General features: G+C 47.2%; 1 protein-coding gene across 5 annotated transcripts in view; it reads right to left on the bottom strand.

The window, feature by feature from the left end:
• Rgs8 (regulator of G protein signaling 8) overlaps positions 1 to 25,610 on the bottom strand; it is a 39,152-nt gene extending 13,542 nt beyond the window's left edge. Inside the window, exons 1-5 of one of the 5 annotated variants that reach the window (XM_041662570.1) lie at positions 25,327 to 25,395; positions 13,591 to 13,664; positions 11,592 to 11,721; positions 9,179 to 9,280; positions 8,231 to 8,295 (exon numbers count right to left, since the gene is read on the bottom strand). In XM_041662570.1, the coding sequence (XP_041518504.1) occupies positions 8,231 to 8,295; positions 9,179 to 9,280; positions 11,592 to 11,617 (193 nt within the window). In that variant the 5' untranslated portion in view covers positions 11,618 to 11,721; positions 13,591 to 13,664; positions 25,327 to 25,395. Of the gene's footprint in view, positions 1 to 8,230; positions 8,296 to 9,178; positions 9,281 to 11,591; positions 11,722 to 13,590; positions 13,778 to 14,637; positions 14,831 to 25,326 lie in introns of those variants that run through there. The other 4 variants (XM_041662572.1, XM_041662573.1, XM_041662569.1 and 1 more) reach the window with 4 other exon arrangements.
• Positions 25,611 to 26,249: the final 639 nt, after the last annotated feature.

The following is a 26,249-nucleotide window of genomic DNA, read 5'->3' on the forward strand; positions in this document are numbered from 1 at the left end:
CCACAGAAACTGGTATGAGCTAGTGTGTGGAGAGGTGTGACCTCCCTGCTCTTCCGATGTGGCCACTGTGAAATGCAGGTACCACCAGCTCCTCCTCCGCAGGGCTGAGAGGCACTGTGATGAGTTCATGCACACGAGTGACATGCAGACCCTGACTGGCAAACAGAGAGTGCTTGATGCATGATGATGAGCACTGTTTCCACGTTCTGGTGGGATCGTGATCCAGAACTCAATGTATAATGCCAAATGCAGTCCTGGCCACTTAAAGGCAGTGGACGGGCAGTGCACAGTTCAGGAAAATAGGAGGGGAGTGGGGGGGGGGGGGCTTTTCCTTCTAGTCGTTGTATTTGCAGCTCACTTGGGTTTTCTTTGGAGAACCCTCCCAGGAGTCAAGGCTCTGAAAACAGCCTAAAGTTTTTGAGATTGGTGCCTAGCCAGCAGCAGGAAGGGACAGGCATGTGTCCAGGATTCCTGGAACAGTGGGCAGGATATTGGCGTCCTTTTGAACAGCCACAGAACCTCCAAGAACATGCCGTGGCCGCACATGTTGCCGGCTGCTGGCTTTTTCCCTCGGGTTCTTTCATGCAGAGTGCTTACATAAGGGGAGAAACTGGGTCACTATGAATGAGCTGTGCAGCTGGTGCAGCAGGGAGGGTGGCTTAGGTAACAGTTCAAGGTCCAGCAGGCCCGATTTAGCTGGCATGGAGGGTGGACCTGAGCCTCGCTCGGTTCCCAGGCTTGGGAAAACACAAAAGAACCAGAAAAAAAAAAATATCTGAAAGCTCTGTGTTTACCAAAGGGCCCTCTCAAAGACTAGCACCCTTGTGCATTCCTGATCAATGGGAGATAATAACCCAGTGAATAGGACCCCCAGTTAAGCAGAAGACAGGAACAGAAAAATGTTCCTACAAGCCAAGGTGAGCCAAATTCTGTTTGACTCAGAAACTTGAATTTTGTAGTGAGGGCAGCATCTTCCTCTGTGTCACCTGGGAGATAAAGGTTTTGAAGCAAATTACTATGTCTAATCAAGGTTTATGTAGGGATTTTACTGCAGGAACAAACCATTGCCACTTATATTTAGCGGCAAGTAATATGTGGCCAATTATGTCTCACACCTGTGATTACTGATTTCCTTAAATGATCTCTACTTGGACATATACTCGTGTCTGTGTGTGTGTGTGTGTGTGTGTGTGTGTGTGTGTGAGAGAGAGAGAGAGAGAGAGAGAGAGAGAGAGAGAGAGAGAATACCAGGGTGGCGTATTATAGTAGGACTGTAAGTCTGTGTAAGTCAGAAAGGACCTGAGAGACACTGTGATGACACTCTATCCAGGACACGAAGAGGAGGCACTGACATTCTGAGGCTATGCAGCTTCCTATTCCTAAGATACGGGAGCAGAAGGAAGGAGACCCGGGGTTATCCCAGAGCTCTTATCCCCAATAAAGAAGTTCTATAAACCTCCCAAATACTAGTTCATAGCCTAAAAGATCTCCAAATTCAGTACGAAAGAATATTTCTCAATTGAATTGAATAGAAGGATATTGCCAGGACTCTCAAAGCAGAGAACACATTCTATTTTACCTACTAGGCTTTTCAAAACCACACTCTCAGCAGATTCTCCTACATTCATCAAGGGAGGTGGGTAGGAAGACCTGAGGGGATCCGAAAAGCTCAGGAACTGAAGGGGTTGAGTAAGGGGAAACATCCCTGGGGTCTCTCACTCTTCCCTGATCTGTGGCTTCAAGCTGTCTATGAGATTAGGAAGCTCACATTAGCTCAGGCACACACATGGGATGCACAAAATGAGTATTTTCTCAGGGCAGTTAATGTGTTAAAGCAAAAATAACAAAGCAGCTATCCCTCGTCCAGTCCCCCATGCTCCAGTCACCCCACTTAGCATTTGGGACAGCAACCACATTGAGTTCCTGCACCGCACACTCATTCTCTTTTCACAGAGGAGGGGAAGTGACGTTCATTGAGAGTAGGTGATTGGCATAAGGTCACATCGCTGAAAAGTGACAGAATGGGTGCTGGGAACTTGTACAGCTGCTTCTGTTCAGACCTTTTACACGCACTTACGAGCTGCCTCTAGCCCTGCAGTCCTCCCAGCAAGGATACACGCAGCCCCTATGTTCCCAGGTACAGCATACAGCAATGTTGACATCAGGACAAGGAAACAGAGACATGTCTTTCCTGTCCAGCTCTACTTCACATATCTGTCTCTAACTCGGCCTCTGTTCTTTTGCAACACCCAAAGACACATTTTTGTTTGCTGGTTTGTTTGTTTTCTTTTTCTTCTCCTTTTCTCCTCCTACTTGTGAAAACCTCCACACCACACACGTGGAATCCGTGACACTAATATGCCATGAAAGGGTGCTGCCTGAGGATTTGAGGCCCTCCATGCAATACAAAATTCTCTGTTTCTCCAAAAGCCTAGGCCACTCGCCCCACCAGAACTCTGTCCTTCCCTGATTTGCACAGTTGTGCTTGAAAACAGCTTCTGGTGCCTCCACAGGGCTCTCCACTGTAGGGAAAACACACCCCAGTCTCAAGCCCCGGGAACTCTGACTCCCCAGGTTTCAGATAAGATCCCAAACTTTCCATTTCCTGCAAACTCCCTCAAGGGCTGCTGCCGCCTTCCTTGGTTCACACTTTAAATAAGACATTTCTAGACTTTTCTGGCTTAGAGACAGCATATGGGGAGAGCTGTACGATAAGTGGAAGCCTATTTGTTCCAGAGTTAAAGATCACTTAGAAGAATACTCTCGAGTGTTACAAAAGCTGGTCATTTAGTTTCCATATGATGATTTGTTTGGGATCTTTTGCTCAGTGGCTGTGTGACCAGTTCAACTTATTACGTGTTTTTAGATCTCAGCCATCATCTGAAGGGGGTTAAGTTTTAGACAGTGAAGTCTTCTCCACTGGTCTTGGTTTGCAGAGACAGGCAATGCCACGATTGTGAAAGGGACTCTCAGTGCCCTATTTCCCCTAACCAAGCATTCCCCGGTCCCCATGGGGCCAAGTGAACAGAAAGAAGCCTTTCTACAGGTTCCACACAAGCTATCAAACAAGAGTGCCTGCCACATTCAGTGCCCAGAGGGAAGTGCTGGGTGGTCCAGATGGGGGCAAGGAGAGAGAGAAAGACAGGGGAGAAACATGCAGCCTGAAGGTACACTTAAAACCGTAACTCAACTTATGTCCAAAGTTGAGTGGGGACCAAAGGTAGGAAGGATGCAAGAGCAAGACAAAGACAAAAGGAGGAGGTAAACAGAATGAAAAGGAGAAAGGGGTGGGGGAGAAGAGGATAGAGAGGGAGGGAGGAGGGAAGGAAAGAAGGGAAGGGAAAGCAGAAAGAGAATATTTCTTCAGAGCTCAGGGCTAAATATCCCTCTAAAAGCAAGACAGACAGGCACATGCCTGAACTTCATGAAAAATAAAACAAAAGATGAGCACACTGTTTTTCCTGTCTTCCAACTGCCTAGCGGACTTCCCACAAATTAGGAGGCTTGGTTCTGTTAGGTGTAAGCTTCAGTGCAGAAAGGCTTCTGGGCATGTGAACACACACAGACACACCACACACATACACTCACATCCCCCTTCAGGGCAGACTACATGCACGATTCAGGCATCGAGTCTAATTGTAATTGGATGAACAGGGAAAAGCTTCCAAATGAGCACCTATTAGACATCCTTCTTGCTAATGAAGCCATCAGCAGTGTCAATTTCAGTTGCGTTTGTTAGCGTCTAAGAAAAGCACTTAGCAAATGATTAGCTCTCAGGCCTCCATGAGAGCTTTTCCTCTGCACTCATCTGTAAACAAATACAATGGGAAATAAAGACAACTCTAAATATTTTCCACCATATCTTTTTTTTTAATTCTAGGGTTTTGAAGATAGCAAAGTTGCCTTCTTTTGCCTGAGATTTGAGCCCATGTAGTGCTTGAAAGAAAGAACACAGGTGCTTTGGTCCCCCTTCTGGCTGCTGGAGCCATTTCAGCTGAAAAGCTCTCTTACATAACCCTCCTGGCAGTGCCTAGGCAAACCACCTGCCACAGGTGATTGGCTATCACCTAGCCTCACGTCTGCTCCAGAGAGCACTCAGGGACAAAGGTAGAACTAAATCCAGCCTCTGTCACCTCCTGCTCCAGCTCCTTTGTTGGACAAGTGTGGAATCTGATTTCCTAAATAGCCAAGGTTTCCATGAAGGTCACCTAAGCATTTAAGAGTAAACCGGGAACAAAATCAGGCCCATAGATCTGACTACCAGCTAATATTCTGCACTTCACCATCCACAAGCCTGCTCCATGGCTGCTGGAAACCGTCCTCCCCGACCAGTAGGACTTCTGACACTGAGGAGAGCAGAATTGGAAATCAGCATTTCATTTGCAATTCCAAGCCCGGCTGCTGTGTGATAAGAACACTAGTTTTCTCCTTGCCTTATCTGTGAGCTCACCTGACTTCTCAAAGACCTTCATTCTCCACCAGAGACAGACCATGGCTTCTTTCGCCTGTGCTCCCCCCGCCCCCGCAGCTGCACAGAATCTGTGCATAGTGAATAAGCACATCTTTGAGAAATAATTAAATAAGCATTCAGAGCAGCAGCAGATCAAGGGCAGCAAAGATGCTCCAGAGGTCGAGAATGGGGGAAAAAAATAATTACCTGGTCCCATGAAATGAAAAAAAGCTGGGTGGGAAGGACAGAGACCTCGGTGTGAAGAACAACAGAAGAGCGGGTTCTAGACTAACACCCACGGTTCTGGGTCCCAGTCATTCAGGAACTCTGTACTCTTTACTCCTTGGGGTAGCACGTGTCTTAATCAGAAGCTCTGCACACATCCCATTAGTGCTGTCAAGGACATGCACATGTGAAATCCCCATGGAGAAGTTTAATCAGGCCTGACTGACTCGCGATACCAACCCAACTTAATTCGACTCTTAGAACACTGTCGGCATCTTTTAAGGTGGCCTGGGTTCAGATTGCTTTGCTCTTCTCACAGGGGGAATAGATGCCCAAATCCTAAAAGCTCAAGTTCCTCTTCCAGTGACCCTAAATACCCTTTTCTTCCTACGAACTCTCATGCCACGGGTTTTTTATTTCTATATTAAATAGAAATAAAAGCAGAACCTGACTCCAAGAAGGAGTAGAGAACTTCAGAGTTCAAAAAGCCTGGGTTTTTTTTGTTTATTTGTTTGTTTGTTTGGGTTTTTTTTTTTTTGGTAGTACTTTGACAAATTAGCAAATTGGTGCCAGCTGTGACCCGTTATTGGGATTCCCATCTTAGGGGAATGTTACAGCATTCTGGGAAACACTTCCGTGACAGGAGGACCAAACGGCTGCAGATCCAAAAGTCACAGAATCAAGCAGATAAAACTGAATCTCTAGATCTCACACTGACTTAATGTTAACAACTGGATACAAAATTCACTGTCAAGGTATTCATTTTTGCATTTAATAGATAAATGTATCATTAAAGAAAAAAAAAAGAGCCCACGGTATCGTTACATTGCTTCTTGAGTAAAGAGCCCAGAGTTCTGGCTGTGTCCACTTGGTTAGTTTCCTGTCTGCCAGAGGTAGCGAACAATCAGGCATCTCTAACCCCATTTTAGAATGAGGAAACCGCCTCAGGGATTTGAACTGAGTGAATCAATGTGAGGCTGAAATAGAAACCAAACTTTAGGATGACCTTGAATCAAAGCCAGCCAGAAGATAATGAGTGACAGCGATACTTGTTCGGCAGAATATGACTCCCAAAAAATAATCAATAACCTGGTTTTTAGGAAAGCATTACCATTCAATTCTAAATATCGTATATATGTCACTACCTTGGCAAATTCACTATGCGAGCTTGCTATTGGGGCATGACGGTTTGCTACATATGCTGTATCCCCACACTGAATTATTTTCCTGCCTAAGTAGATTCCATGGAATACCAAAATCACAATTTTTTTATAGTATGCACTTATTCTTAGATATTGCAGTTTATTTTAAAATCTATTCAAAAGAATTTGTTTAGCTGGAGAGATGGCTCAGTTGGCAAAGCGCTTGCAATGCCACCATGAGGACCTGGATTTGGATCCCTAGCACCCACATAGGAAGATGAGTGCGATGTGTATGCTCCTGGAAAGGAGAGACCGGAAGGTTCCTAGATCTCCTTGACCAGCTAGCCCAGCCTAATTGGTAGGCCCCGGGTTTACTGAAAGACTATCTCAATAAAATATGGTGGATAGCTGACAAAATGGCTTAGCAGGGAAGGGCATTTGCAACCAAGCCTGACACTTGAATTCAACCTTCAAGACCCTCACAGTAGAAGCAGAGAACCAACTTCTGAAAGTTATCTGCTGACCTCACCAGGTACACTGAGGCATGCATGAGCCCATACTCTTCCACACACTAGATAGATAGATAGATAGATAGATAGATAGATAGATAGATAGATGATAGGTAGGTAGATGATAGATAGATAGATAGATAGATAGATAGATAGATAGATAGATGATAGGTAGGTAGATGATAGATAGATAGATAGATAGATAGATAGATAGATAGATAGATAGATGATAGGTAGGTAGATGATAGATAGATAGATAGATAGATAGATAGATAGATAGATGTTATAAATAAGGTAGAAAATGGTAGAAGATGATACCTGACAGCAACCTCTGGCCTCCTCACACATGCACAAATGTGCGCGCACACACCTGTGCACACAGGTTCACGCACACGCAAATGCATACTTGCATATACCCCTTCATGCATAAAGTATTTGTTGATTTGTTTATTAACAACAAGAGGCAAAGTCAGAAGAAGCAATGTCATCAGATTAAAAGCCAAATCACTTCTTGTTTTCGGATGATGGTGATGATGAAGATGACGATGGCACAATGCTGAGGACTGAACCTGGAGCCTCCCACACGCTAGGCAGGTACTGAACCCCCGAGCCACCTTCCCAAACCCGGACAAGTAAAATCACACTTAATGGCATCTGCTGAAAACCAAGGGACTCCACCATGACTGCCCAAGTATCTAGTAACCAAGACAGGTCGACAGTGAAAGCCCAGATCTGAATCCCACCCACAGCCTTCAACTTAATTGTCCAGAAACATATCCCCTGATTAAATAGCAAAATGCAAGCAGCCCTTCTGCTCCCAGATCTCACACTGACGTGATGAATTGAGGAGGAACACCGAATGTCTGTCTGCAGCCTTCCTGTCTCCTCAGAACACCCCCTCTTTGCTTCCCGCCCCTGCCCTGCCACTTCCATGCGCTTAACGCCGCAGGGATTTCAAAGCCCAACAAATTTGGACTTGCTCATGTGAGAAAAAAAAAGAGCTGAAGCGCTGAGTAATGATAAACTGCCCTCTAAACACTGCAATATGCACAACTCTTCCTGCCTTTGCAGGAAACAAAAGACACAACAGCTGAACAGAGAGGAAGTAGAAGAGGAGGAGGGAGGGCAAAGCCGTATTCTAGCCAGGAAGTGGGGGCACAAAACAGCTGAGATCGTCATCCCTTGAGATAAAGAGTGAAATTCTGTCAATCCAAGGGATTGCTAAAATACACAGAATACTCACTTGACTAAGTAGCCCAGTGACTTGGAGGAAGAAAGTCAATTCCCCTGTGTGAGATCTAGCCTGGTTCTTCTCATTCAGGTCGGCCCATAACTCCCATTACCTAAGCTGACTTCTGTCTCGTTAACATTGCTGGTTGGCCAGTCACAGTGAGACATACCTGTAAGCCCAGTGCTGGGAAGGTGGTGGGTGAAAGCAGGAGAAGCCCGAGTTCAAGGCCGTCCTTGGCTCTATAATGTGTTTGAGGCCAGCCTAAGTTACAAAAGACCCCAGCTCAAAAACAGGATCAAAGAGGGTTAAACCCAGAGCCTCACAGGCGTTAGGAAAGTATTCAACCACTGAATTACCTTCCCGGCCCTCCACCATGCCTACCCAAATATCTAATAACGAAGACGGGTCAACAGTGAGAGCACAGATCTGATAAATAAAAAAGTAATATAATATAATGTAATGTAATATAAAATAATGATTAAGAGCCTTGGGTCTCTATGGTTTGAATACAGTCTAACCCCACTACATTAAAAATGTCTCTTTGCTCCTGCTGCGTACAGAATTCTAGAGGGCTGGGGTCTCAGCAGAGGGTACTGAGCCCAGGAGGTGTTCGCTGTATATTTTGCCACATGGATGATTTGCTCCTGCCTGATGTGACCTGGTTTCTACTTACACTTATGAGAGAGGAGCACGTCGAAGGAATCTGCCCACCTCGTCGCTTCTTCTGTGGAGAGTCTCCTAGGAAGCAACAGCATCTCTCTGAGTATTTCTGACATCTCCTCTCCCCCAGCCACCCCTCAGATTTGCCCAGGACTCCTCAGATTGGCAGAGAGCGAATACATGCCATACCTGGGTCTCTGCGATTCTGCTGTAAATCAGTACTTTCCAAGTAACAGCTGGGGAAATCTCTAAGTGGGGGGGGGTCTATAGCGGAGTGGCAAAGTGCTTACCTAGCACGAATGAGGTTCTGGGTTTTGTCCCCCAATACCAGAGAAAAGAGTCGCCCTGGATGGGAGTTCAGAGAACCCCGTATATTACTCTTGGTCTGAACAATAAAAGTACATAGAGCTATGTAATTTCGAGATGTCAGGGTGATGGGGTGGGGGGCAGGGCTAGTCTCGGAATAAAAGAGGCTCAGCTTGCCTCTAACTGTCACCTCAAATTCGTCACCCCTTGGAATGGAGACAACGATGCCCCTTTCCGAGGTGAGTGAAGTTGAAACAAGGAGACATTTGGGACATCATTGAATACAGTGTCTGCATAGACTAGGTGCAGAATCTGGGCAGTCTGAATCTAAGTGTATTTTTAGATTAACTTTGGATGTTTATCTCCAAATTGAGAGCGTAGATGGGCAAGTAAGTAGAATAAAGAACTGTACTTCTCCACCCAGTGCTTTGGACACTGATGGCTATACTGTTTCTCAGGAGGATGAGGGCTCCCACCTGATGTCACCGAGCTATGCCTTCCTGTCACTCACATGCAGGGGTAGGAAAGGAGCTGCCAAGAGACCAGAGCGTATCGTCTTGTGGTTGATCTGCTCAAAAACTCACTAAAGACAAAAGGTCCCAGAGACATCCCGCAGTGTGGGTACCCAGGAACGCAAGGCGGACACACCACTCACTTGAGAGCACGGTTGGGTTTGTCGGGAAGAATGGCCGTGAAGTCGCTACAAGAGTCGGATTTGTGTGACAGGCACCCCAGTCGAGTCCTCATACCTTTGTTCCTGCAGCAGATACGGAGGCAGAAAGAAGGGGGCTGTCATGATCACAACTGCCAGGTCTATAAAAGACATCTGGACCCGCCGCTCTCCCCACCCCAGGTGGCCCCTGAAGACTCCATCAGCTGGACTAGAGGCAAGGGCTGTGCTCATGCCTTATGTCACTATAGGCATAGTAATAATAGGTGTGGGGCCCTTCCTTCTGCCCTTCCCGTAGAGGCTGAAGGCCTTTTAAAACTGACATGGCAAGTTGATGGTAAGTCAGTGGAGGTCATTAGTTGGGAGAATTTCTAAATTAGGATTCTCTGTAGGGAGTGAAAACACAGCAGTGACAGGATAGCAATCCGCAATTTTGCTTTCCCAATAGAAGGGCAAAGGGGTGGGGCAGCAACCCCAAACTACAGGGCCATGAAAGCAGGGCCTTCACACAGAAGAGAGGGGAACCTCAAAAGGCAGGGGTGCACAACAGAGCGAGTCCGAACACACAGTGTGGGGATTCAAGGAAAGTCCATTCCCAATCAGCTTCTCTCGGCTCACCTCACCAAGACAGGCTATGTGTGCATGGGTGTCTATGGACCACAGGGAGAAGAGCGACAGACAATGTCAACAGGGGACCCAGTGGCCCCTGGGACAGTTCTTGTGCTTGCTTCACTTGCCCTGTTTACCCTCAGCCAGGGGCTGGCACACTACAATCCCATGAGGTACCTGTGTACACAGTTTCAGAGGAACACAACACCCCATTTGTTTACATACTGTCTAAAGATGCCTTCAACTTCAAGGGCAAGGGTTAGGCAGTTGCAACATTGATCACACAGCTTACAAAGCTGAAAATATTTACTCTTAGGCTCAATGCAACGGAAGTTTGCTAACCTTTAACCTTTAACCATGACCATTCCTTACATTAAGGGCAAAAGTAAGTGGAGGGGGGGAAAGGTATAATCAGACCAGGGCCTCAATCTGGCTTACAAAAGGAATGGCCATGTGTGCCACGGTAGATATTGTCATGGAATAGTCCTAAGACATGCCATTCTCGCAAGCTGACAGCAAGTCCCTCTTTTTCACAAACCCTGAAACTAGATTCGGGAGTCAGAGGCCATCCAATTCAATCACTGTCCTTAACTTCAAATGGATTTCCACTGCCCGGCCTGCTCATTGTCTTTGTTCACAGAAATCTTATCTGGCATTTGTCTAGGGAGGTGGTATTGTGCTGGGCAGGGATGGACATTTGTATTCTGCAGCGCATCTCCACAGAGCCCCTGAGAGCTAGAGCATCCAAGGTTCCAGAAATACCCTCTCCTGCAGGAAACCACGCTGCCCGTACCTCTCTTCCCAGGCAGGTTGCACTGTGCCTCCATCTATCTCGTGGCATTTTCAAGACAGTTGCTACACTCATTCTCTCTCCTGAAACAGAGCATCTTATGTGTCCATTCACTCTTCCAAGTCACAGGGTACCCAGCACCAGGCCATTCAAGCCAATGATTAAAAGCCCTTTGAATCATCACTACTGTGGATTCAGGCAAAGGTCCTGCTCAGGCTGCCCCTCAGGTCAGGCCCCAGCCTGCGGCTCACTCGGTGCCTTAAGAGATCATCATCAGTCATAAAAACAGTCGAGCCACTGCCCTCAAAGCCACACACAGGACAAAGTGGCAAATCCACACAAGCTTTTGTATGCCAAGGTTTGGCACAGTCTAGTTTAAAGGGTACTGCCTGCCCTCAAGACAACTCTGAGCCATTCAAATAGTTCACAAAAGCAAATTTACTTTGGAACAAAATGGTTTTCTATCTTTCTAGTCAAGACTTGTGTTATAATCTGCTTAGGTGGGACATGATAGGAGCAGACACAGGAGTGAAAGGCTAAGAGATGGAACTGAGGGAGGGAGGAAGAGAAGAAGGAGGGAGAGACGGGAGGGAGGAAGAGAAGAAGGAGGGAGAGAAGGGAGGGAGGAAGAGAAGAAGGAAGGAAAGGAAAGAAGGAGGGAGGGAGGAAAGGAAGAAAGGGGAAAGAGAAAAGGGGGAGGATCATTTTCTCATCTGCCTTTTCTCTATAAACCCCTGTCCCAGTAACTCACAGAGTTTCATTCTACCAAGTCAACAAGAGGGCACGGAGCTAAGGCAGATCATACTTGCAAGGCTCTAACTTTGCAAGAAGCGCAAAGGCAAGACTACTGCCCTGTGCAGTGGAGGTCCAGGAGAACTAGCAAAGAGGACACCCAGAGCTTCACAGTTGGACCAGGCTCAAACAGCACGACAGATGAGAGACCAGAAGGTGGCAAAGAAGAGAGGGGCAGGACAAGAAGACAGGTCATTAATCCATTACCTGCGTGGCATCAGCAAGGCAGCCATACAGGCATCCGCTTACGGTTACCCCTTTGGGCTGGTTTGCAGGGACGTCAGAGCAGGAAATAAGACTGCGGGGTTCAAGGATTTACTCTCTCACGTCCTCTCACCTAAAATCAAAGAGTCTGCTGTAAGAGGGTTCACCCTCTCACATCTGTCTGTAAGATTCACCATTCCACTGGCTCTCCACAGTTGGAGTACTTCCCCACAGCACCCACAAAGGTTGGCTTGTTCTTAGCAAGGGTAGCCAATCAAAGATGGGCAGAAACAAATAGCAGAAGGCTTCCCATTGCTGGCTGCTGGTCAGGAATTCCTACTTCCCCAACCACTGGCCGTCAAAATTGGGACATGCACCCTTAGGGAGGCATGGGCCTGGCAAGCCAAAAATTACTGCTCTCCTTATCTTACTAGACTGATGCCCAAGTGACCAGTCCAGAAGGGACCACGGAAGAGAGGCCAACACTTGCTCCAAAATAATCTGATTGGATGCTGCTCTGGCTCCCACCTCCCTCCAAGAGCACCTGTCCCAGGTGGAAATGAGCCAGGGCTGGAGGAAAAGGGAGCAAGGAGGGGGGCTGAAGGGACTTGGAGGTGAGCCACCAGACACCCTCACCACTGGGCATGCTCCTGAGCAGGGATCCCAAACACGGGGTACAGCGATGAATATGCAAGTCACTCTTCCTAACTCATAAGGAGGTGAACCTTCCTCGGCCTGGCCCATTCTTGGCAGGGAAGACTTGGGGATGAAGGAAGGAGATGTGGAGGCTGAAGGCTGATTGGCTTGGAGCCTCTCTTTCCCATGAGTGTCACTGGCAGGGTTTCAGACCATTGTTCCCACAAAAGAGCGCTGATAGGAAGAGCTACCTACCTATCCATAAAAGGTTCCCTTGGGGAACCCTGCCACCAAACGTAGGATCCATTTTAAAAAAGGAACCTAATTTAGATAGATAAGACTCCTGTGTGACTGTGCCATTTAAATTGTCATGGTATTACCCTGAACATTTCACAAACACTTTCTTAAAATCGCTTGCAGAATAATTCTACCATTAACAAAATAGAAGGATGACTTTATTAACACTGAAAAGAAAACAGAAAACGGGGAGGGGGGGCGGGGGAACGGGATTTTATGCAAAGGCTCATCCCAGTGGGTCATGTTCCCTGACAACAGGGGACATTTCCTTAATCACTGCCCTAAGTGGGTGAGCACCTGCTTTTCAGAAGTCAGCCGTCAAGGCCCTTTCCAGCTCTCAGGGTCTCCAGAAAGCATGTCCGGGCACCTACGCCTCATTTCCTCCTGCTTATAAAAACCCGTCCCCAGGGTAGGGAGAAGATCTTGCCAGGGGCCTTTATTATTCTGCAGCTGAGCAGGCCAGAGCTCACTCCCCTTATACATCACAGGCAATGTCATTTAGGGCAGGGGACCCCTGGGTTCTGCCCCTGCTTGTGGCTCTTCCCTCCCCTTCCTGCGGCCACCCCACCCTGGCTTGCTGGTGCTATCCAGTTGTCTCCTCTCCCCCGCCCCAGCACCTCCAAAATCACTCCTTGAGTGAGGTCAGCTTTTGATTCCCTAAATGAAAACTCACAGGATACTCTGCCCCAGCTGCTTTGTCCGCTGCAGGATCCAGAACCCTCACGGCTCTTGTCTCATTTAGCTTTAGACAGACTTATAAGGGACAGATAAGGGGTCACCCAGAGCCTGGAAAGTTCAACAGTGTGACTTGATCCCCCTCCATAGTATCCTTGGAAGTGGGCACCAAATCACAAGTGACTGGAGCCGACAGTGTAGAAAAAGATGACATTCAAGGGGGGGGGGGGGGGTAATAAGTGCAAAAAAAAAGATTTATAAAGAGGAGAGAAATTAAGCTCAGCGGGGAGAAAGCAATCAATATGCATGAAGAGGTAGGTTAATTAAATATGTATAATACGACCAGCTTTCCGACACCCCAGCGAGGAAGGAGAAAGCCAGCGCCAATACTTACTGCCGTTGACCGGTCCTCATGGCCTGCGGGTCTTTGCCAAGTGGATGGTCAGAGAGGCTGCGGGTTAAGGCGCTCTGAGGAAAAGAGTAGATCTCTCTTTTAGCCGTGAAATCCTTGGCAGGTGAAAGGCATGTTTGCAGGGACGCATAGGTTCACGCATGCATACACATATACATAAGCATGCATGCACAACACACCTCCCACCACTTGAGCCAGGCAGCAAGCGGCCCCAAAAGCTCTCCTCTCTGCTTGTCACATCCAGTAAATACTGAAGCAGCCTACACTCAGCAGGCGGCGGCTCAGCTCCCGGGCACAGTCTGCACGCCCATCCTTATTGGCAGGACACAGGCGATGCCCCCAAGCAGAGCTGACCTGGCACGCATCCTACACCTTCCTCCTTCGGCCTCACTAACCTGCAGCTCCTTTGGCTGCAGCTCAGGGAGAAGTCTCTCCCCAGCCCACAGCAGCTGCTCTGCCCCCCAGCCAAGAGTAGGTATTAACTCTTTTCAGGCCACCAAGTAGCTAAAAATCCGGGGAAGGGTGCCTTTCTAATGAGCTCCGCTGCTGCCTGGGAGGCTGGAGGCTGGTGGCTGCGCTGGGGAGCAGGGAGCATAAAGATCTTGCCCCAGACAGCTGCTGACAGCAGGAGCCGAGCCGAATCAAATCTCCTAATGAGCCAGGAGGAGGGGGCCTGTCTTGCTGGGTGTGATGTGATGTGATAAATGCAGAGAGCGAGAAAGCTACGGGGCAGGTCGCACATCTAAATTCCACCCCCTTTCTCCCAATTCTATTGCACTGAGCTCCCAAGCCAAACCACATAGCCCTGAAATTACCCCTCTCTGCCAAGTCTCAGCTGTCCCCTTCCTCGATGCCGCGGAATCTCTCCCCCTAGCCCATTCCCACCCAACACCCCACCCCATCAGGACCAACCACACCGCTCCCCGCTCCTTAAGGAGAGATTCCCACCTCCTCTGCCTCCTGGAACGTGCAGATTTCCAACCCTATGCTCCTGCCTCTCACCTGGTTTTTCCTACAGTAGAAACTCACCTCTTTCCTCATCCATCACCTAGCAACTTCCCCCCGACTTGCATTTGTGATGGAGTGAGACTTTTTCCTTTGTTCTGCCGGATCTGCTCATCATCTCTGTTTCTATCTTCCTTCCTCCCTCAATATTATTTCCAAACCTCTATAATACCCACAGAGATCTTCACACTGTCTGCTGCTGTTCCAGAAGGAAGATTCTTCCTGTTTGTCCTAGTTCTCCGAAAGTGGTACCCAGACTGGCAGTCTGAGCATCACCTGGGAATGTGTTGGACACGCTACTGCTCAGGCTCCATGCAGAGACCTTTGGTGACAGAAACTACAAGTGGTGCCCAGCTTGCCCAGGGATTCTGATACACGCTGAAGTTTGCAGATTCCTCTGGGCTAAAGCTTGCCTTTTCTTCTTCATTACACTCTCAGTCTATGGCTGTTGGAATGTTGGTTCAGGAACCAGCTCCAAATACACCTGGCCTTTGTGGCAAGTTATTTCTCAAGCCAGAAGTTAGAAGATGTTTCCATAGAAAGTAGAGACTTTGTAACGAAGGTAATGGATTCCATTCATTTGACTTGTTCAATGTTGGGGACTGAACCAGGGCTTTACCTATGCTAGGCAAGTGCTCTACCATTTAGCGATATTCACAGCCCCTCTTCTTACTCTTATTTTTTTTTTCTTTTCCAGACAGGAGCTCCTTAAGTTGCTTAGAATGACTTTCAACTCACTCTGTAGCCCAGGCAGAAACTGCTACCCTTCTATCTTAGCCTCCTAAATAGCTAGGATTGTGGGCCTGTGCTTTCAGGTCCAGCTCCTTTAACATGTATTACATGTTTAAAGCAAAACTAGGTTTGTGCTACAGCACCCACAAGGCTGAAGCAGTAAGATCAAGAGTTCAAGGACAGCCTGCACTACCTCCACCTTCACAGATCCAGTATAAAACATTTTCATTTCTCATCATTCAACAATTCTGCATAATATGATCAGGAAGCTTATTATCACCAGAAAACTGAGGCTAAAGGTGATAAAGTTCCTTTTTTAAAGTGGTACAATACAGAATGGCAGCATAAGAACCAAAATTTGTGTCTTATTACTCTGACAGGGGAGCTTTTTGCTCCTATGTCATGCTGGGCCATCTGAGCATATCTATTGGTGCATGACCCTTGTTCTGACAGTGAAATTAATGTGTTGTAATCATTCATTGCCTGGTGCTAGGATGAAATAGAAATCCTGCCCCCACAGTGACTCACTCTGTCTCTTGCTCCCTCTCTAATAATGCCCATAGCGTCCCTCCGTTAGATAGAGGTGCCTTCATGTTACCAAGCGAAATGTCTTCAAACACGATGCTAGCTAGAATTCAGAGTCAAGCTGAAAGAGAATTTTTCCCTTCCTAGATCCTTCCCTGGTGTTTTGTGCCATAAGAAAAAAATCCCACGGATAAATACTTCTCTTTCCCAAGATGTGTTTATACCCTAAGGGGAAGTCCGCAAAGCTAATGTCTAAGGATCATTTTGTATGTGCTAAACACTGTGCCCAGCATTGCACTTGAGTTAATTTAGTGCTCACAACAAATTTTCAAAGCCAACATCTTTATCAGCCCCCTTTTCAGGTGGAAAAATAGAGACAAGTCATTCATAAATAGCAGAACTGGCTTCTGGCGTCTACTTTAGTGCTGCCATGCCCCTCCCTCTTACACAAAACAGATGTCAGCAGACTCTTCCCCACCAGGGCTAATATGGGGCACAGGTTTTCCCAGAGTTTTGTGTTGTCTGCTACACAGGGAGGAAAAGCACTAGGGAATGGCTATGAGGCTGCTGAAGGACCTGAGTCTGGGGCAGGAGCTGTTCAATACTAACCAGACATCAGAGTCTTCAATTAGCTTTAGAAATAATGCGCTCTCGAAAGGCAGTAAGTCAAATGTTCAAGGAAAGACACCGTAATGAACAAAGTCTAAAGGAAAGGGTGAAATGGAAAGAAAAGAAGGGGGATGGAGAACGTTAGGAAAAGAAGACAGTCAAAACTTGTCTGAAAGTTTCTACCAAAATACTCCTAGGCACTAATATGGAACCTTAGATTGCCCAGTCGGAGAAGTGCAAACCTAATGCAGTCTGTCTATGGGAAGACTCCACCAGAAAGAGCTCCAGAGGGAAACAGGGTGTCATTTCAGCACCAGGAAGGCTGAGACAGAAGAAGCACGTTTGAGGCCAGTCTGGGTACAGAGGAAGTCTCTGTCTTAAGACACAACAACAAAATATCCAGGTAAACCTTAAGCTGACTCCAAAGTCGAGCATCCTACCTTGGGATTCTTTCCTGGATGAATGGGGCAGGAAAGGACAAGAACCGTAGAGTTCTAGAAGGCTGGAATCTACCCACTTAGACTCCATCTTCCTCCTAGGCTTAGAGCCATGACTGGAATGTCAAGCTTTTGTGGCTACTGCTCCTGACTCCCTGGCTGAAAACTGGCCCCAGCTCCTGCTTTTTCCCAGCAAAGGTGACCAGCCCTGATTTGGCTCTATAGGCAATGCAGCGACCCTTCTGCTCTTTCCATTTTAAAGCACTCCCCTTGGGAACCATCTTTCCAGGCACAGACCAGCCTGCACCCCTTTGAAATTAGAGCTGCACCAGCAGGGCTCTGCTGGACAGCTCCAGGAACCCCAAGGCCACAGACTCCAGGTATCCCCCAGCAACCTTGTTCTCAGCCCTCCCTTCCTTCCCACAGGGCTCCCTCTGTTTGCTCATGACATCATTGCATCCTCATCCCTGGGGTAACAAGTGCAGATATTTCTGGCATCTTCTTCATTCCTCTTGCTAAATTGGTGTTTCAATCTGATCATTGTGTTTCTGAATTATTCCTTAGCTTCATTCCCCTCCCAGCCATTGGCACAGAGGTTCTTCAGCTCCCAGTACAGATCTCCCTGCCCAACTCCTCCCCCCGCACCCACAAACCTCAGTTACCCACTGAACAGACGCCATAAGCAGATCATCTATATACTAATCTTTGATGGGCTCAATTGCAGCTCCACTGTTTGCCTGACAATGAGCCGGTCCTGCTTCTCTATCTGGTTTTATTGCTCTCTCAAATACGTATGTACACGCCCATGCACCTGCTCCCTCCGTTCAGATCCTGCCCTGCATCTGCGTCTGAACTCCCAGTTCCTTTGCCAGCCCCTTTACCTCTGATCTGAAAGCTCTCCTTCTGAGCTCTTTCAGAAGGACTTCAATTAGAGGAGCCGCTCTATCCCAGTCCCACCACCTTGCGGTATGATTTTGACAGCTTGAATCACAATCGGGTTGATCCATTTCATTTGTGGTTTCCAATCCTCCCAAATTGATTTCCACTCCGGAAAGACGGCCTCTCTGACTGACTCCCTGGGCTTCCAACTCTCATCACTTCATACGGAGTGGGTGTGTAACACTCTGGCTAACTCGTTTATGAGTTCTTTTAAATGTTTTGATTTTATTTACTTTACTTATTTGGGGGGGGGGTGGTAGGCATGTACCACAGCACACATGTGGAGGTCAGAGGGCAATTTGCAGGAGTTCGTACTTTCCTTCCATCATGTGGGTCCTAAGAATCAAACTCAGGTCATCAAGTTTGGTGACAAGTGACATCTTGCCAGCCCTTGTGTTGAATTCTTGAAAAAAAAGCAAAAGAAAAATCACCAAGCCATCCTTATGGAGAAAATGTGTTAAGACTTCTGCAGTCTCCTGATCAGGAGAGAAGTCCACAGAATGCTAATAGCTTCAGGGGACTGTAGTACGGGGACAGTGGCACAGGTACAGAGGGCTTTAATAAACTATCCCAACAGCCCAATCCATGCAGGGCAGAATTAATCAGGAGCATTGCCATACAAGCCTGAGAGTATAATTAAATTGATGATAAAAGGAATTAAAATCTGCACTATAATATTTTAAAAAGCCACGATAGAAGAAGAGGTTTATTGCCAAATGCCCCCTGTGTATTTATTTAATCAACATGCCACCTCAGATAGCACCACATTCAGAGCTTTTAATAAAAGTCATTTGGATATCAGATTTGGATTCTGGTCAGCATGCTGAAGCTCTTCCACAAATCTTTTAAAAGCAATTTCCACTGCTCGGCTTCCCGGTAACAGTAGAAACCTGGATCAACATATGCTGCATTGATTTGGGGTTTCCATGGAGACTGGAAGGACACAGGGAAGGGCAGGACAGAAAGAGGACACCTGATCCAAAATTCTACTTTAGAACAACAACAAAAACAAGCATCTCATGCTCATTCCTCTGAGCATTAGCAGCCCCCCTTCCTGTCAGTTCAAGCATCCAGATACTTAACTTGTAATAACCTTCCTGGGCTCCCATAAGGAAAATCATGGGGTCAGGAAGAAGGGTCAGCAGCTCACGCTAAGAACCCATGAGGTTTACAGGAAAACACGGGCATACAGAACAAAGGACCATAGGACACCACTCTTGTTAACTGGTTCTGCAACACTAACAGCCTGCACTAGTTCTGTGATCACCAACTAACAAGAGCAAGAACTCGTAAACTTTAATTTATTCTCTGACCCAGGCATAATGGTACTGACCCATAAGCCCAGCCCTTGGGAAGGGGAGACAAGAAGACCAGGAACTAAAAGACACCTTCCTTTCCATACCCCTCACACTCCCCAGAATTCTCATTGTAAAATTCAGACGAACACGCCTGCCTATTTTTTTTTTCCAGGGTGAATATAAAAAGTAAGTGAAAAATTCTATGGGTGCTTTGTAAGTTCCAGCACATCTTCTGTTATTATACTTGGGGGGGGGGGTGTGATCGTGGCTTTCTTTTAAATAGAACTTTGCCAGTGAGTCAATATATACCAAAAGAAAGGTAAGATGATGAGTTGGGGGAACGATAGAGAGCTAAAGGGAAGCCCAGTGGAGTTGGTAGCCTCGAGTGCCAATCCCAGGAGCATCACTTTGCAGACATGTCTGTGGGCAAGTGATTCATCCTGGATGTCGTAATCGTTGTGGGATACAGTGAAGACAACAACCATACCAATGTCACAGGCTTGTTACCGGGGTTAACTGGGGTAATGGCATACGGTGTTTCCCACAAGGCTTGACAGGTAGCAAGTGGCCCTTAATCGTGAAGCACCTTTGTACTATTGTTGGTCTTTATCAACAACGTTTCGCCAGCTAAAATGGGAATTAGATTTCTCCCACTTCCCTGCTTGACACAGGAACTACCTGGAAGATGTCTGTTCAGCTATTTAATAAGCTATTTGAGGGAAAGTGCTATAGAAATAGACTGTTATTATTTAAAGACTCGGTTTTTTTTTTTTTTACCACTAGCTCACCAAGGTGATACAAAATGTATAAGATAATACATTTGTGGGGTTTTTGGAGCCTCTGGCCTTTGTTGCCTTTATGGTTTCTTTTTGTCCCACCTGGGCCTCCATTTACCACCTAGCTACTCACCACAGGCTTTTCTTCTTTCTACCCTTTTTATTCTCTTGTCTTTGTACTACCCTTTCTAACTGTGTCTAGAATGGAATTTTAAAATTGAACCATGGAGGCTTTGGTACCTAAGCCTACAAATGCCACTTGGGTTTCCTAAAATGAGGAACACAGAAAATGACATAAAATTGGAAGACATGGTTATACAATCCCATCTCTTGGACAATGGTTGGCAGTGTTTTGTTTTGTTTTGTTTTGTTTTTCTGCAATACACAGATCTTATATCTGGTCCTGATTCCAGTCAAAAATGATAAAAATTTGATGAGACAATTAGGAAGATGTGGACACTGGCTGGATATTTGATGATCATGTGACCTCCCTTCTCCTTGGCTCTCTGGCTGGCTCCTCCAGCCCATCCCATAAATGCCACTTTTTAACCATGACTTCCTGCCCTGCAGCTTTTGCACGCTGCCTGGCTAATCTCATCCTCACTGCCTTTTGGCACACTGACCGTTTCTCCACCTCTGGCCCCTCTCTCAGCCATGCCATTCCTATAACCTGCGGATCACCAGACAGCGCCCTCCGGCAGACCACAGACACAACAATACAAATATATACCTAAAACCCAAGCACACTGCATCCTCCTTTCCTAATCTGTTTTATCCACCATCCTCTTCCGCCACTCTCTCTCACCCCCATAGCCCTTGGCTCCCCCTGGCATTGGTGAGATTGGGTTTTGATACCACCATCTACTGAGTAATTAAAGCCAAAAATAGAGAAGTAATTAGAGGTAACTCCTTTTCTCTCAGCTCCTGTCTTTAACCAATTATCAAATCATGCTGATTAAATTTCTTCCATAGTTTTCAAATCTATCTCCTGCCTTGCATCCCTACTACCGCTACCCTGACTCATGTCCTCACGGGCCCAGCTGATGTTCTCACGGCATCTGCTCTCTGCAGCCCAGTCTGTGGCCTTAAACGCAGCTCTGTTTTGCAGCCACAATCATATGTTTAAGTCCCAAATATGGTTACGTCTCTTTTTCTCCCAACTTATAAGCCCCCATATTTTAAGCATAAAGTTCAAGCTTAATAAAGAACTTACACACAAACTCCTTCAGACCCGGGTCTTGTCTCCCATGAAAGCTGCCCATCACTACCCTGCCTTGAGCTTCACACTCCCCCCTCCCACACACCCTCCAGTACTCACGCTCTGGAGCACAGAGCTCTGTGTCCCTGGACCTTATTTGTTCCATTCCATCTGCTTAGAATTCTCTCGACTTGCCTAAACCCAACTCATCCTTCAAGTTGAACTTCGAGAAGACCGCCTTACACACCCAGGGTAGCAAGTGCACTCCATATCCTTGAGGATCCTGGGAATATCTGTCTAACTCATTACCTGTAATTCTCTTCTTATTATATGACCCCAAGTTCATCCAGGACACCGAAATGTATTACTTATGACTTATTCCTCCATTAAACTGACATTTAAGAATCTCTTTTACGGCACACTTTATTCCATGCATGGCATTACATAGGCAAATATATTTCCATTTCTACACCCTCTCCCAGATTTAGCATGGTACCTGACACTAATAAAAAATACTCTAGTGTCAAACCTGCCTGAGCCTGTGAGTAGGAAGGCGAGTAAGACCATGTCTTAATCTGGAGCAGGATGCTGGCCAGCATGGAGTCATGAAAATGCCACAAGCTTTCCAGGCATCAGTGATATGACTTCAAGTTCTAATTCTACCTATTCACCTTTCCTTCGGATCTTCCTTTTTAAAAAAAAAAAATCTTTGAAATTAATGTTACTAAGGCAAGGCCAACTTCCTATATCACTGTATAAGAATTCATAGAAATGTCAAAGCAGACTGGATTGGAAATTACTCATTCCCGAGAAAGCATGAAGCCTCATGATAAGCATCACAGCAGACAAGGCAGAGGGCCAGGACCAAGTAGGGACAGAGGTGGGGGCTGCAGTAGTAGAAAGGGCAGTAGGGCCAGGGATGAGGACATAGGGGGACCTGGCTTCCAAGGCCTATGGGCAAGAGGCGCTGCCACAAGCGAAATGTGACTCTGTCCTCCTGTCTATGGGTCCTCGATTATCATTTCTTCCCCTGCTTAGACAGTAACAAAAGCAGTCCCATTCACCATTGGGGTCCACAGCTGTGGGCAGAAGAAGCTTACACACACACACACACACACACACACACACACACACACACACACTCACACACGAATACAAAGTAAAACTCTTTCTAAGCCTCTGTGTTACTGGCTTCAGGCAATGCCTTTCCTGTCTCCCCTCCCAGTATCATCCTAGCTAACCACCTGGATCAGCAGACGGGGAATTTACAGCCATTGGAGCCTGGGATGTGGAATGGGGTTTGCTGCAGCTTGTAGCCACAGAAAATAGTGCTGTGCAGGCTGGGACCCCGGAAACGGTTCTCCCTCTGGGTGTGGTCCTGAATCCAGAGCCTTCTGGGAAATGAGTAGAACACTCATCTCCCTGAGATGCCTCGATTCCAGATAGATGCCTGGCTCACATTAGTGTTAGCCCTGGAGTTGGGAGGAGGGACAGGGCTGTGTGGGTGCCCCTTGAGGAACAGAGGTGCTAGGCAGATCCTCACTGTCTCTTTGTCCTGACAGATAAAAAAAATTCTTAAGCCACTCAGCTTTTTCAAGACACTCTTTCTCCTAGAACCTCTTATTGAACATTTCAAAAGAACTGCATCAGAGAGCATGGTCAAAGACCATGCGGAGAGTGCTGGTATTTCTAGATGGTTGAAATCTTAACCTAGAAGTGGTAGAGAGAGCAACGGGGCCTTGTCAACATCTCCAGGGGTGTAGGTGTTTGGATGAAGAAGGTATGAAAAACTACAAAACAGAGAGTCTGTGATAGGACTCGGAAAATATTCTACCTTTAGGGATGTAGCTCATCAGGTAGAGTGTTGGACCAGCGTGAATGAGGTCTTGGGTTCAATCCCAACATCAGGAAAAAGAAAATTAGAAAAATATTCGCAGCTACAAAGTAGCAGCAAATCTTTCACGTGTGCAGTATGGTCAAGATTTAAGATGTGACTTCACAGCCAGGCGGTGGTGGCGCACGCCTTTAATTCCAGCACTCAGGAGGCAGAGGCGGGCAGATCTCTAGTCTACAAGAGCTAGGCTCTAAAGCTACAGAGGAAAAACCAAAACAAACAAAAACACTTTTCTTCTAAACTTCACAGGTGGTTTTAGCCTCATTGGACCCTGGCTTGTCCCGAGAAAGTAGAGGTTAAACTGCATAATAAATGAAAAGTCTCTAGCAAAGTTCCTCAGTACATCTTCTTCACAGGAGACTGATTTTTCTTATTCATTTTAACTCAATCTTGCAAAAAATCTTCAGGAATAAGTAAGCACTTGCAATTATCCCCATTTTCCTGGTCACCAAAGTGAAGCTGCTCAGTGAAGGGTCCCAGGAAATTCAGCCAATGGCTCTAGGAAGTCTACAATCCAGGATGGCCATCCTTCCAGCACATTCTCTGCATGTCCACCTATTGGCCCATCATTGAGAGCCACAATCTGGGGAAGAAGGATTTTCATAAAGCATGTTCTGTTTAGGCAATCAGCCATACTCTTGAGCACCTGCTGTGAGTACCTGCCATGCCTAAGACGGCTATCATGGCTAGGACCCATCTCCAGGTCAGAGTGCACTGACCCATGAAAAAAAGACTTTGCCACCATTAATGAGGGGTTAATAAACAGTACCTGCACAGGTTTTCCTGTCCCATTTGTGATGAGTGATATTGTCAACTTGACAAGACCTACAATCATCTAGGAGAAAAACCACTGGGCATGACTGGATTGGGTAAACTGAGGCAGAAAGACTGACTCTGACTGTAGGTGGCATCTTTTCGGGCTGGTGTCCCAGACAGACTAAAAAGGAGGCAATGAGCTGACGGCTCGCATTCCTCTCCCTCTGCTATCTGCTGCAGACACAGTAGGACCGGCTGCTTCATATCCCGGCCGCCATGTCCTCCTTACCGGCACCCTCACCATGAGCCTAAACAAATCAAGTTGCCTTTGTCAGGCATCTTGTCCCAGCAAGAGGAAAATAGCTAATCCGAACACGACATTAAAAAGAATTAATAGGAATAAAGTCAAGCTGAGAGTGAGCAGAGAGACAGCAGTTAATAAAGACTGGACAACTACATGGGTGGCCGTGGTTTCCCAAAGGATAATGACAGCCCCCATCAGCACGATGAGAATGTTGCCTGTTGAGGTTTAACTTTTCCGAATCACTAATATGACCTCGCAAACATTTCCCTGTCTTCCAGAAATTCCTGTATCCTCTAAGAAAACCCTAAAGATTTCCACGTCTGTTAGAACAAGTGGCCCCAAAGTAAGCCACATTGTAGGCTAGGCTAAGCATTCCTGCACTGCTGCAGATGGAGGCCTCCCCGAGTCAGAGCACACTGAGACCTGAACCACGGGTAGCCCAGTCTTCAGTACATAGACAGTGCGTGGATGACAAGCAGTTCTAACACAGAAAGAAAAACTAACAACCTCATTCCCCCAGCACACCCCCCCCCCCCCCCCCCGCCAAAAAAAAATCACCAGCCACCGTGCCAGAGACCTATCGTCTCTTGTAGCTGGGATATGTACTCTTCACTTGCCACTTTAGCATTGGTAGCCTCAGGTGCATTTTAATCTCCCTCCAACTCATTGTCATTGTGAGTCCCTTTGCATTGGAATGTGTCCCTAGTGTTAGTCACCAGCAGAGCCTAGCGGACCTGCTTGGCTGACTAGAAACAAGACAGATGCTATGTGCAGTCAAGCTGCTGTGCGGGCGACCCCAGTTCCAAGCAGCGGCTGAGCAAGACATGAATGGAACTAAAAATAAGGAGCCTGTGGCACCGTCCTGACATCAACTGACAATATTTTCAGGGACCCCTAAAAATATGAGGCCAGAAACAGAATGCCTGTCTGCCAGAAAGCAGACTTCACGGGTCCTGAGGAGTTAAGACAGAGACAAATAGAAAGCTAAAGAAGAAAGAAAAGAAAAAGAAAGAGTATTTACAGCTCATCCTTTATTAACTAGAAAGAAGAAGCTATTCCTGTATCCTTGTTCTGGACCAGTGTGGCAGGCTTGCCCTGCTCCGAGGATGCTCCGATACAGGGTAAGTGGAGACTACGACAGAAGTGCCTTTCTGCTCTCTGTTGTCTGTCCTGCGTCTCCCGGTAAGACTCAGCTGGTGTCCAGGGACCCATCACGCCCTTGGAGAAACAGCCGCTCTCTCTTACCTGTCTGGTGGTGGGCAGCGCAGCTGGGAAGATGTGGCTGGTGTCGGCTCCAACTGGGCATGGCTCAGTGAAGCGCTGAATGACAGTCAGCCCTCTCCTGGTACATGGGTGAGGGTGGTGGAGCGTGGCCGCCTCACCTCGGGCCGCTAGAAGAGCTCCTGCAACATGCTGCTCGGGAGCGCTCTGCTCGGCGCCAGGCTTTGCATCTCATGAAAAGGGAAAGAGCAAGCAAGCAGGCAAGCAAGCCAGCGAGCGGGCGCAGGGGAGGGGGCGGGGAGGCAGAGGGAGGGGAGGGGGCACTCTGACAGATGATGCGCAGCCACGCAGTTGGGGGAGGACCGCAGGCTCCAGCAGGATGGCAAAGCCTGTGTAGCTCTCGGCTGATGGTTTGAACACAGGCAACTACCTCCGAAGGGCTGGTGGCTCTGCGAAGTTCAGTCAGGAGCAGAAGGCGTAAGGGTGTGACTGGGGGCACCAACGAGGGAGAGAGAGGGTGGTCTGCTTTTGCTGAGGGTCACACCAAGACAGGAGCACGCTTGGTGACCATGGGGAAGGGGGAAACACAGTCCCACATTCCTGACTTAGAGTCAAGCTTGTCCACCTCCCCTCCCATAATTAGAAAAGCGATTTAGACATAGGATTTAGAATGGGCAGGCAATTCGTGTCAAGCACTACTCCAACTTTCCTAAAGATGAGGAAAATATTAGATATGGGTAGGGATTAGGCAGGAAATGTTCAGGGTCCTTTGTCACCCTACGCAGAGACCAGCCGGCCTGCTCCCCTACCACGTGCACAATGGGTTTGGGTGGGGGGAGGGCTTGTGCTGTCAAGAACAGGATCAAGAGCCGGGGTTAGAAGAGTAGCGAGGATGTACCATGTGATGCTTGTCTGTAAAGTTCCATTCTGATGGCCAGGAGCACAAC

Source organism: Microtus oregoni, unplaced genomic scaffold (assembly GCF_018167655.1).
Source record: "Microtus oregoni isolate MIOR12 unplaced genomic scaffold, Mior012 000013F_ref0000133, whole genome shotgun sequence".
NCBI classification, from domain to species: domain Eukaryota; kingdom Metazoa; phylum Chordata; class Mammalia; order Rodentia; family Cricetidae; genus Microtus; species Microtus oregoni.